General features: G+C 41.7%; 1 protein-coding gene across 1 annotated transcript in view; it reads right to left on the bottom strand.

The window, feature by feature from the left end:
* Positions 1-12022, bottom strand: part of CDHR3 (cadherin related family member 3) — a gene marked incomplete at both ends in the record, with an annotated part of 35034 nt that overhangs the window by 18637 nt on the left and 4375 nt on the right. Inside the window, 5 exons of the mRNA XM_084269312.1 lie at positions 1015-1163; positions 4771-4875; positions 4981-5075; positions 6337-6422; positions 8682-8850. Coding sequence (XP_084125438.1) covers positions 1015-1163; positions 4771-4875; positions 4981-5075; positions 6337-6422; positions 8682-8850 — 604 coding nt within the window. The remainder of the gene's footprint in view (positions 1-1014; positions 1164-4770; positions 4876-4980; positions 5076-6336; positions 6423-8681; positions 8851-12022) is intronic.

Here is a 12022-nt window from a genome sequence, read left to right as displayed (position 1 = left end):
AGTGCAAGTCAGAGTTGAGTGCACTCACAGAGCATCAAGGACAATGAGCTGCTAATGCCTCTGCTGTCCTTACTGTCCAGCTAGGAAGACTGCTTCACTTTCTACTGTTACCACTGAAGCATCCTTCAGCACCTCTAAATTCACTCACATATCAACAGAGCTGCTCTTAGCTGTGACAGATCGTGACAAGTGCTCTGGTCAGCCATTCACTTTAATTTTTTTATTTCACTTCTGTTAGCCTCTGTTCATGAAGAGAAGGTTTTTATAGCACAGCACAATGCTATTCCCGGAGCACAAAGGGAGGAAAGGACTTGCCTATATATCCTTTGCCCTTTGGAGTGTAATTGAGGGGGAGGGTGGCAATACCTGGCAAAACAGCATGGGGAATCCAAATCATTTAAGGATCATCCCAATCCCCCAGAGCACTGTGTTGTGTGGCATCTCTTGCAGCTGTGATAAGCAGGTCTAAAGCAATAGCAGATGAGGAACAAAGCAGTCACTGAATGCCAGCCCTTAAGCAAACACCTCACGGCACCCCAGAGAATGCTGGGAGACAGGAACATCATGAGAGAAAGGACTCTTTTGGGTGCCCTTGCCTGAGGAGTGTCATGAATTAAGCAATGATATTGAGGTGCAGATTTGCTGTGCACCTCAATGCTAGAGCAGATCCCAGGCAGGAGAGAGCACACTTGGTCAAACTATGTGCCACTTTTTCAAGACCCCCAGAAAGGTCACTGCAGGCCTCAGAAATTAAAAAGAAGGCAGCTAATCTTACTTCCACCCAAGAGAATGTCACCCTTCAGCCATAAGTTAATATTTTTCAATAAGTAACATTTAGTCTGCTTTTTTCAAGATATTTTACTGAATCTGGATCAGATGACCAAAGAATTTCTCTTTAATAAGGTACTGAGAATTTCTTCTGGGGGTAGCACAGAATAAAGTATGTCACTTTATAAACATCGTCTCCAAAGTGACCTCTCTCTATGTTAGAAGGCACGTTTTTGCTTGCCTTACATGGATTTATGGAGAAATATGTGCCAGAGGACTGGATGCTGTAGAAAAGTCTGCTGGGAGAGCCTTCATCATCAGGATCTTTAGCTGTTATATTGGCAACAATGGTGCCAGGGCTTTCCTCCTCTGGAATCCTGTAGATTCTTTGGTTTCTACAAGATAAAACAAAATTCAGCAAAACACACATCTGTGTTCTCAAGGGCAGCTGATCACTGACTTAGCTGAGCAGCCAATTGTAGCAGCAGAGCCATGGTCACACTGGACTCCAAGATGACTATTTCCATGTCAGGGTAAATATCCCAGTCACTGGTTCTGCCAGCTGTAGGTGCAGCAATAGTTGGCTGGGTGTATGGTCACAAAGCATGACATAGCCACACAAGTGAGTGCACGTCCCTGGAAAATTTTTCACAGTAACAGCAATTTGACTTTTACAGAGCTGAAGGTGGAAGGGGTTGTTAGGTCATACAGTCCATATCCCCACAGACCTACAGGCTGGTAAAACCACTTGTTCAAATTCCTTCATTTTGCAAGAGAAATGCAAAGATAGAAGCAGTAATTTAATTGATCATCTTTTGGAATGAATGCTGGAGGATCTTTGGTGATAACACCATTACTAAACTGCCAAGCTTCCCCTGCTGTAGGTGGAGGCAGGGACGAGCACTCCTGTAGGTGTCCACCAGGTGAACGTGCTCCAAGCCCCCAGCAAAATCTGTCTGTCTGAATCATCCTACGTAAAGAAAATGGTTCATTACTGATGCCATTTGGTATGCCAGTGCTTCCAAATTTCCCATGACCTAAGTGACTTTCATGGCTCAGATATAGTGTGGCAGGCAATTGTGCAGGATTGCTTATTATGGCTGCAGTTGCATGTTCACATGGGCACTTAGGTATGTAATCATGGTACTTGAACCACATGCTAAAGCAGGCATGGGCAAGCACACAAAAGCTGTGCAAGGAATTTATGAAGGTTGATTTACTCTACTGAAACACACACACAAACACACAAACCTGCTTATAGAAACCAAAGGAAGATGAAGGTATTCAACAGTTCATTTAGGAGCATATTTCAAGACTGAATTATTATTTTTCCCCACATTGTAAACTTCCTATGTCACCACTCAGCTAATTGACTAGTTTATAGTTCCCAATTTAGGAAAGCATGAGCCCTTCATTGTCCTCTGAAAACCAGCATCATGGGGTACTTATAAATTGGAGCAGAGAATTGCAGAGACAGAAAAGAAGATCCCATGCCTCCAAGTCTTCACTTGCAATTTTAAAAATAATGAAGAGACTGTAATTTCGACAGTTTTGTTAGCTCATATGAAAACAGGAAGGCATACAGCAGAGAAATCACATAGGGTTTTCCTAGCAGAAACACCTAACTTTTATCCTTCACAATCAGCTTGTGAAGGCTGCAGAGTCAGCACATGTATTAAATTTCTATCTCATTCTTGATGTTGTATCTCTTTCTTTCTTCCTTGCTCTGCTGTTGATCCTGAGTCATTCAGAAACAAATCAGATAGATAGCAACAGGCCTTCATCACTACTGCAAAAAAATGCCACCCCAATGTGCCTCTCTGATCACTAGGGAATATGGGAGGGACAGCTCTACCTGGTTTTGGCCCAAAGTAGGGAATGCCCTGTGCCTTCAGGGACCACATCTCTGACCTCTCTGTGGACAACATACTCATCACATCTCCTCCTTCACAGCCCTACCAGCCCTCCTGGGCCCTGCACAGGAGATTGTTTGGTCCCCACCAGATCTCTTGGGAAGAAACAGGATGTTTTTGAGCACATGCCCATAGCATCAAGTACTTGTACAGCTGGGGAGGAGTTTGGGCTGTTTCCTACGCAGCTATGTCTGGGCTGTGTCCTGTTGTCTGTCCGTCTGCCACCTGCCATTGGCTTTTTACAGGATGGTTCAAGCAGACCTTCTAGATGTGGCAATGTAATTGTGAAGGAAGCATCTGTTTGTTTTCTTGTCTTCTCCTTTGTTTTCCCAGCTCCACAAGATTTCTACTGATTCTAACAGCTTAATTTCAAAAGGTTGGTTGCCAATGTGGTATTGTGAACACCAAAAGCAGATGTGCTTGCATATACTATGGGAACAAATAAAAAGACCCTTTGAAACTCTGTTCTTGACAGTTTTGATGGGGCGAAAATAAAGAAGGTTTGCTAACTTTCCAAGTTTCCCCAGCTCCCAGCCCAGTACTGACTATTATGGTGTCAGAAAGTATGCAGCCCCAGCATGCAGCTCCCATTTTGGCAGGGGAGAGACCATACATATGCATACAGAGGATGGATCACAATAAGCAATTTAACCTAAAGTTCTTTACAAACCCAGATGCTCTTTTTGGTTGGTAGTGTCAATCTAAAAGGAAGAAAATTCAAACAAATATCAGGCCTTTTTTGTGCCATATTAGAACTGAGTCATAGGCCATAGGTGTTTCGGATGCTCCAGTCTCTGCAGTTTTCACTAATTTGAACAAATAGATAAATATTTAAAAGAGCTCCTTTAGCATTCCAGGCATAAGGATAAATAAACAGAAATGGAAACATTTGGAGGAAATAGTCAGTCTAGAACACAATGTGCAAATGTTGGCACTGGGAAGAGGATTCCTCCTGTTTGCAGCAGTACGGTAATGTGGAGTGAGCTGTGAACCTTACTGATTATCGCAGACATGAGGTTCAAATATTAAATAAGTAGCAACAATAAAAATCCATGTCTGCTTTTAATATGTCATTCTTCTGTTTCTTCAGAGTCTCCACCCCTTTACCCAGCAAGTTCCAGATCCTTGGCATCAACCCAGGAGCCATGCATTGCTCTGACTACAAAAAGCACCCAGAAGATTGCTCCAAACAAGAGGCTGGAAACGTCTTGGTATATCCCAGGTGCTACACTTTCTCCTTTGCATAGATAGAAGGAGAGCAGTCGTCATAAATACTCTCAGCAGAGACCATGTAGATCCTTGGGATCAGGAGATATAGAGTGTCTTGAATCAAACCAGTGACAAAGATAAATCAACAATCAGAATCAGACTGAATAATTGTCGAGGTCATTCAGAAACAATTGCACATCGTGTTTTCTACCACAAAACAGCCTCGTGGTGGCATATGTATATTCTTTCCCATTTTTCCAAATTTTCAACTATCTTCCTTACTGCAACTAGAACCCCATTAATCTTCAAAAGCTACTCTGACTTGTGTGTTATGTCACAATTTCCTGCTTACGGCACAGTAAGAGACAGCAATGTTTCAAAGATCACCGGGATCGTTTACAGATATGTCTGGGAAGAAGAGGAAGACAGATCAAAAGTGAGACCTTTTTATGTCTAGACATTTCTGCATGAATAAACATCATTATGGTGAAATGCATGTCTGTGTGAAGGGTAAATTCTATATGATTGTATTCACGCAGGGTAAAATCCATCTCCTTGTCTGAACTTGTCCAAAGGTCTTTGCATAGCTTTAACCTCCCTAAGTACCAACAAGTACTACAAGCTTGTTTGGCTGCTCTTAGCATGAAGGCAGAACCTGGAAAACTTGAAACTATTAAGAATATAAACAAGAATAAAAGAGGTAAATGAGTGCAAAGCTTTCCAGTAAAAGAACAGGAATCATAACAAATTAAAATCCTGTTTTCAGAGGTATTGTGTTGTTACATTTACTTGCCCTTATGTTACAACCTCCCATTGATGCCAAAGCAGTAAAGCTGGAAAAGCATCTACTTTTTGAGTACAACGGAAGTTTTCCACTCACGTGGTAAAGTAAGGTCTTTCGTCATCGATGTTAATTATATTTATATTCACTGTTTTAGTCGAGTTGAGTCCTTCTGGATCTGTCACTGTTATATTTAAGAAGTAACTGTTAAATAAGAAAACAAACCAAGAATAATTCTGCTGCTATGTAGGAAAACATTTCTCTGCCTACCGTAAGCTAACAGGCCATGTGAATAAAATGCATTCTCACCAATGTGGGTCTTTCTCATAATCAAATTCTTTTGTGGAAAAAATGGCTCCACTTTCCAAGACCATGAATGGCACTGGTGCAGGGAGCAGAGAATACTGAAATGCAGAGAGCGAGAAATTAGTCCTTGTACCTTTAAATATCCCTCTATTTGTTCCTTGCCTTGTAGAATGGGCTGACTTATACAGCATTTGCGTCAAACTTCGCATAGTGAAACGTGCTGACATGCAGATGCCAGCACAAGCCCCAGTGATCTGAACTGCAGCTGCTCAAACTGCAGCAGCTCAAACCCATCACACCAGTGCATGGGTGTGGGAGGGAGCTGGTCACCCCAACACTACATAGCAGGAAGAAAGGCAGCATCCTGTTTCCTATGCCTATGAGGTAGCCACTACACACCCACCATGTCTCCCTGCTATCTTCCACATGCCAAGCCATCACAAATAGCCTCTCAAGGATATTAGCAGGTGTTAATAGTGCCTTATCATTATATTATTATCTTATTATTAACTTCTTATTCCTGAGATTTGTCAGGGGTTGGAGTGTGTGTGGTTGCGGTGTTGCGGTTGCTTTCAGAAACAAAGGAAAGCTGAACACCAAGCCTCTGCTTCCCTCCTCACCAGCTCAGGCTTGGTGGTTTGATTGGGCAAAGCCTGAGGACAGACTTCAAGATAATTGCCCTCTTGAATAACGCTACACATTGAAGTAGCATCTTCAAGTTCAGTTCTTAAACATGCTGTCTTTTATAAAGCCAAAGCAAATAAAGCAAAGCTGCCACACAGTTCTTTGGTACATGCAGTTACTTTTCCCCTGTCTGCAAAGAAACTTATCACTTTCCAGAAATTTTTGCTGATACAAAGAGTATTTTCAGATCAGCTAACACATTTTTCTTAACTGAAGGTGACAGTTTGCCCTGGGATTGTCAAAAAGCTGAGATTCAGTTGCCTTGTAAGCGATTTCCTTACTGTCTTATTTAGAAGAATTTACATTGTGATACAGAAGGTTAAAAAAATTATTTACTTTTAGTCACTCTCATCTATAAGAAATGTTTCGTCAGTCATCATTTTTTAAAAAAGGAGACACAATTTCTACTGTATCTCTGACTAACTACATCAAACTCTGCCTTCAATATCTCTTAATTTTGGAGGACTGAGAACTCAAAACACAATTTGTGTCCAAAGACTGGGGCTGGGTTTTCCTAGTTTATTAGTGAAAAGGCTTCTTTTTTTCCAGACTAAAGCTGTTCCTCTGTTCCTGATAAGGAAGGACATTGTTGAAAGATGCAGACAATTACCATTTCAGACACAGTGGACTATATAATCTTTGGTTTTGCTTTTTCTTTTCTTTAATACAACTTACTTTTAGTTCAGCATTTTCAGGATCAGCTGCATCAACTTGGTAAATGCACTCAGGAGGCGTTCCTTCCAGGACATAGATCGTTACAGCTGCATGGACATAAGTGTAACAGTGTTAACTGAGAAAGAATAAGGGACACAGCAGCAAAAATACTGATACGCTGAAACTGTCCAGACATATTTCTTCCTGCTGCATCTTCTCACTTTACAAGTCTGATTCCAAAATCATCACAAAGAGCTGGAAATAGGCAATCATCATTGTGAGCTGCAATATGAATTGTGCTGCCAGGAGAAAGCCTATCTTGAGCTGCTTATGGGGAATGGAGTAAAATGATGCATTTGGGCTGCACTCATGTCATTTCTGTGCAGATGGGGAGAATGTAGCCCTCTGCTAGGTCTTTATTGCTATCTCCTCCCTGTCTATCCCCTGTCCCCTGTCAGGAGAGTTTGGATCCTTTCTTCTTAATTTCTGCTTTTCCTCTACACCTCCAAAGTAAATAAATAGTGGATGGTCTGCACTGACTTAGTAAGAGTGCTAATTCAGTGCAAGGTGTATTTTTGCCATGCCAGGAATTCTGTCTGCTGGGCTATCCCATACTGGAGGACTGGCAACAGGCTTCTCTCTCCTCCAGTAGAGCGATTAACAGAAGAACAGATCTTTAGATCACATTATTTGCTTTATGCCCTTTTGTGTCTGCTGGACCTGCTGTTTCTGGACTATTAATTTCCACTGTGACCCCTGCTGACGGCTGCTTCTCATCAGAGCAGTGGGAATCCCAGAGCAGCATAATGAGTCGTTCCCAGAGGACAACAATATGAATATAAAGTTTAATGAGAGGGAGATGCTTTTTCAGAACCAGCGAATGCACAATTAGTGTCTAATTGTAGCTGGTACTGTTAACTAAAGCCACACAGTTAGACAGATCAGACATCTGTGCTCACCAATTTATGACAGCTCTAGCTGAGAGTTAAGCTGATGCACTTATTTGTAACAAGCTCCCACGTAGAGTGTGTTTCATGCTGTGCCGATCCCCTGAAGTGTCACATTTAATTATTATTAGATTCCAGCAGCACCCATGATATGCAAGACACCAGCTATACCGAGAAGATGACACAGCCTCTTCCCTAGGGGAAGCTAATTTGCTTTACAAACTAAGTATTGTATGGAAGCAGGAGCATCAATATGTTTCAGAGGCATTAGTGAAGTAGGCTGAATTTGAGTGGGATAGAGCTGAACCCATCCAGGCAGACAAGCCCTGACATTTGCATCAGGCAGAAATCAAGGCTGCAGCCACGCTGCACTGGTGACCACTCCAAGGGCCACGAGTTGCAACCTAGATAACACTGCTGCTAATCCAGACCTGGGGAGGTTCAGCAGCCAGCTCTGAATACCTACCACAAACGGATTGCAGTTTGATATTTTCAGATAGAAAACAAAACCAGAGTACTGAATTATTGCATGCTCTTTCCCAGTGCTGTTAGAATATCAGGGCTTGAGACAGGCTTTCAGTACCACATGAAGTAATAAGAGTGTATTTTTAATCTCTACCTGCATTGCTCTGTCTGTGCGTGAACACATGGCAAGCATATCACTATACTCTGCTGCCTCAGAATACAATTTTTCCAAGTATCCTCTCACTAGCAAATGAACAAGGTAAGATTGCTCAGAGTGTAAGACAATTACTCCCTATCCTTTTTATTGATGGCATTGTCACAATAAGTACTGCACGGCATGCAAAGCCTGCACTGACAACAGCCGTGGTCCAGACACTCCAGCCTCATTCCTAAGGCTACTAGAGACTCCTTTCCATTGCACCTTTGACCACGGTATGAAAGTTAACCTGATAAATACCACCTCCCTTGCAGGAGACAGAAATCTCTGCCTCTTTCCATTTACACCACGGTAGATCACAATCTCTGAGATCTCACTCTCCAAACTAACTTTCCACTTTTCTCATGTGCAGGTGCAAATGCAATACATAGATGTAAAACATCAGCAAAACAATGTTTTTATCATTTTCCCTTAGAAATTCTTGCACATACACAACATACTTTTAATTAAACTTATTTTTTTTCCTTTTTTCTTTTAGTTCTTCAGGTGCTTCAAAATGGTTAAATAATTTTCAGTCAAAGCTGCAAGAAAACTAAACGGGAAATTCCAGAGATGAAGCATATCAAGTATTCATGTAAAATAAAGCTCTGATAAAAAGTGTCCTGTTCCTCCCTTGTTTTCCTAAACAAAAATGCTTAGACTACTATAGCTACAGGCACTGTACACAGCTGTAGTTCTTTTTAGTATGACATCATCTTTTCAAGTATTGTTCCTTTCAGATACCACCATTATCTTACTTTGAATTGCCATATTTCCTAGAAATACAGGACGTTCATTTTTATCTGTTATTTGGACAGTCAGTACATTAAGGTCAGTCCTCCCAGTTGTGTCTTCAACAAAAATCTGTAAGTCAAACCTCTTTGGCATAGTTTCATAATCTAGGACAGGGTTTCCAGTGGTAACAACCTGAAAAGGAAAAAATACTATTAGCGTATGACACAAGAGATACAAGCTATAGTTTACACAAGCAAATATAACTGAAGGGACAGTTCCCATCAGCAGTGAGTATTTCAGATCATCTTTTTGCTGGCATATTTCTTGTCAGTGGCAGAAATGTGAGAAAAATGGTGGAAACATCAAAATGTTGTGGCTTCATGGAGCAACTCAAGGGCCTCTTGTATAAGGGATGGTTTGAGGAAGAGAAAGCCTGGTGCTCCTGTCTCACAGACAATGCTTTGCCTTCAAGGTCAGGACTACATCTTGCAGGTACTTGTCTGTGCCAAACTGTCACCTTTACAGACCAAGCTCCAGGAGCAGTCAAGGTGTGAGGAGACTGGAAACTGGGAGAAAGCTCTGCAGGACACAAGAGCAGCTTCACTATTTCTGTGAGTCAGGAGCACAGGGGGGAAGATCTCTTACTTCAAATAAGAACTGGGGCGGGTGGTGGGGCATGAAACTGTATAGTCTAGCAGGTACCAGCCCCTTCTTTGTATAAGCTGTGTCTGAGAGAAGACTTGCAGGAAACCAAAGAAAGGGGAGACCACCATAAGCACACTGTATGAGAGGGACCAGAATTGTGTGGTGAAAATACTGAGCTAATTAAAAAAATAACATAGGCCTTAGGTTTTGTTAAGATTGGCAAGGTAAACATTGGTTTGGGTTTTGGGGTTTTTTTATGACTTCTAGCTCTGCACATCACCTCTTAACACAGAAGTACAAGCACAAGACTGAGATTCCATGAAAAAAACATTAAATACATTCATTTAGTACTTCAGATGAGTCCAGAGTAACAGCAGGATGCTGAAAGGTGTATGCCATGATATTCACTCCTGAAACTGAAACAGAAACACGAACTTTCCTTTCTTGCACGAGAAAGGAAAAGATGAATCTTAAACTTGCTGTGTAGCTAAAAAACTCAGAAGCTTGGACATCAGTAGCAGGGTTGCTGTGGACCTGGAGGAGAACAAGAATAGGGGCTCACAACTGTGTGTGATAAGGAGCATGTCAGTGTAATTCATACTACTGCAAAGCGGCGGAGCCCGGAGAGGATGCAGAAGGAGAAAGAAATAAATCCTTGATTTTAGATGAGATGCCATAGCCAGAGGATAAGTGCAAAAGTGATGTCAGCACAATTAGAAGACAGAAGCCAAAATAGAGCCAATTAACAGTTGGAGGAGAGCGAATAGAGGCACAAACGTTTTATGCCCTCTGGTATGTGAAACAGCTGCTCTCCGGAACCTCGTCAATCTCTTTGTTACAACACTGCAGGAGCAAACAACGGTGTCGGGATGGTCTCCTCCTCTCCCATATTATGCAAATTTAAGTTTCTCCTAAAAGTGATGCTAATTCAGAAGAAAAATCCTACAAAAGCTTGCAACACCAATGGGAAGGTTGCTTTCCAGGAAGAATGCTTGATGAAGTTCTAAACACAATAAACAGATCCAGTGAGTTCAGCATGAGAAACTGTCCAATTCTAAGCAGAAATTACATGCTCTGGGGATTAACCCCCCAGTTCCCAGCCAAATATTTTCATTGGTGTTCTAACTACAGACAGCTTGCCTAAATATACATCTTCCACTGTCCTTTATAGAGACCTTGCAAGTGAAGATGTGAATCTAGATGGTCTCTTTCTAGGTTGTTTTTGAATACAGCTAGCCACTGGCATAGCCTGTGAAACACAGTTCACCTCTCCTCCAGACAGGAGCAACACTTATTGATAAAGGCAGCACTGCACACACTTGAGGCAGCTGCAGACTTTGGGAAAAGGGGTCTCAAGTCACCCTGTAACTGTCTACCCCTTGTTCCACCTAAGAATTTCTCTGTTCCCTACTCCCCTCTTCACTCCCAGGACGCAAAGGGAGCATCAAGGTAGTTTCAGGCAGTATGTTTTCACATATTCAACCTATCTGCTCATGGAATTATTCAAACAAGAGTAAGGCAAGGAGGAAAAGGCAGGGCTCAGATTTCAGAAACTGTGACTTTCTCAGCAATCTCAAAACATATCAAGAAATATGATATTGCCTTGGCTTGCTACAACAGGCGTAAATGTGTTTCATAAATACAAAAGGGCCTGTGCTAACAGGTACTTAGCTAATCTGCAAGCCCCATAATTAATACATGAAATATTGCCTTTTTCTTAGAATTGATTTAATGGCAGAAGGTAGACCTCAGGTACCTCCTTTTGGATCCCATCACTTCTGCAAAATATTGTACAGATTTTGCACAACATAGCAAAAATAGTTAAAAGTGGAAATATTCATCAAATAAATTAACTCAGAGCACTCATTTATTTATCCTTGCCTTATGGGTTGTAATTAAAACTCTCAACTTCTAATTTGCCAATTTTATATGTAGTTTTCTCTATGATTTTCTCATGACTGGTATTCACTGGTACAACCTCTTTGTTAGGAAATGCTGAAAACAGCTACAGTTCAAGCAAGATGTACAGAGGCTGACAGACCACTCCGGTAATGATCCTGTGGTATGACATGGATATAAACTGGCACTTTGGAAGTAGCAGTCTCTAGCCTACACCTTTCTTGGCCTTTCATTTCCATCCCCTTATGACTGTGTTGTGCTAGAACAAGTATTTCTCCATCATCCCTGCCATGAATAAAAACCAAGAGGAGACTTTTTTCTATTTGCTGGGTTATTTTTCCTCCAGATTAATTTCTCAGTCCCAGTCTAGAAACATCAACATAAACTGGTTGTGCTGCAAAGTACAGAGATGGCATGGGACAGAAACAAGTAGGTGTCACACCCCCTCAGCTCAGCCAGCTACATCATATGTTTCACAGGTGAAAAATGGCTTTTTTGAGATTTTTTTTTTATATACTGTTTCGCTGATCTGGCTGAGGAGCACCTAAAGCAGCACCAAGGCTGGCACAGCCGAGCTTTACACTCTGACCAGAGTCAGAAGCACGGGAACAGCAGAGGCTTCCACTGGCAGGTTGGATCAATGAGCCGCAGCCACCTGGGGTCACAGCCTTACTTTACCCAAGTTTTATCCCAGGAACATTACTAAAGAGAATGAGAAAAAAAGCCCTTGTATCAGTTCTGTTAAAACATGAACTTCCTTGGAAACACCCAGAGATATGTATTCAAATTAACTTTTTACGTCTCTACTCAGTGTCTATCC

Source organism: Gallinula chloropus, assembly GCF_964237585.1.
Source record: "Gallinula chloropus genome assembly, chromosome: 1".
NCBI lineage: Eukaryota > Metazoa > Chordata > Aves > Gruiformes > Rallidae > Gallinula > Gallinula chloropus.
This window is presented reverse-complemented; position numbering and strand designations above follow the sequence as displayed.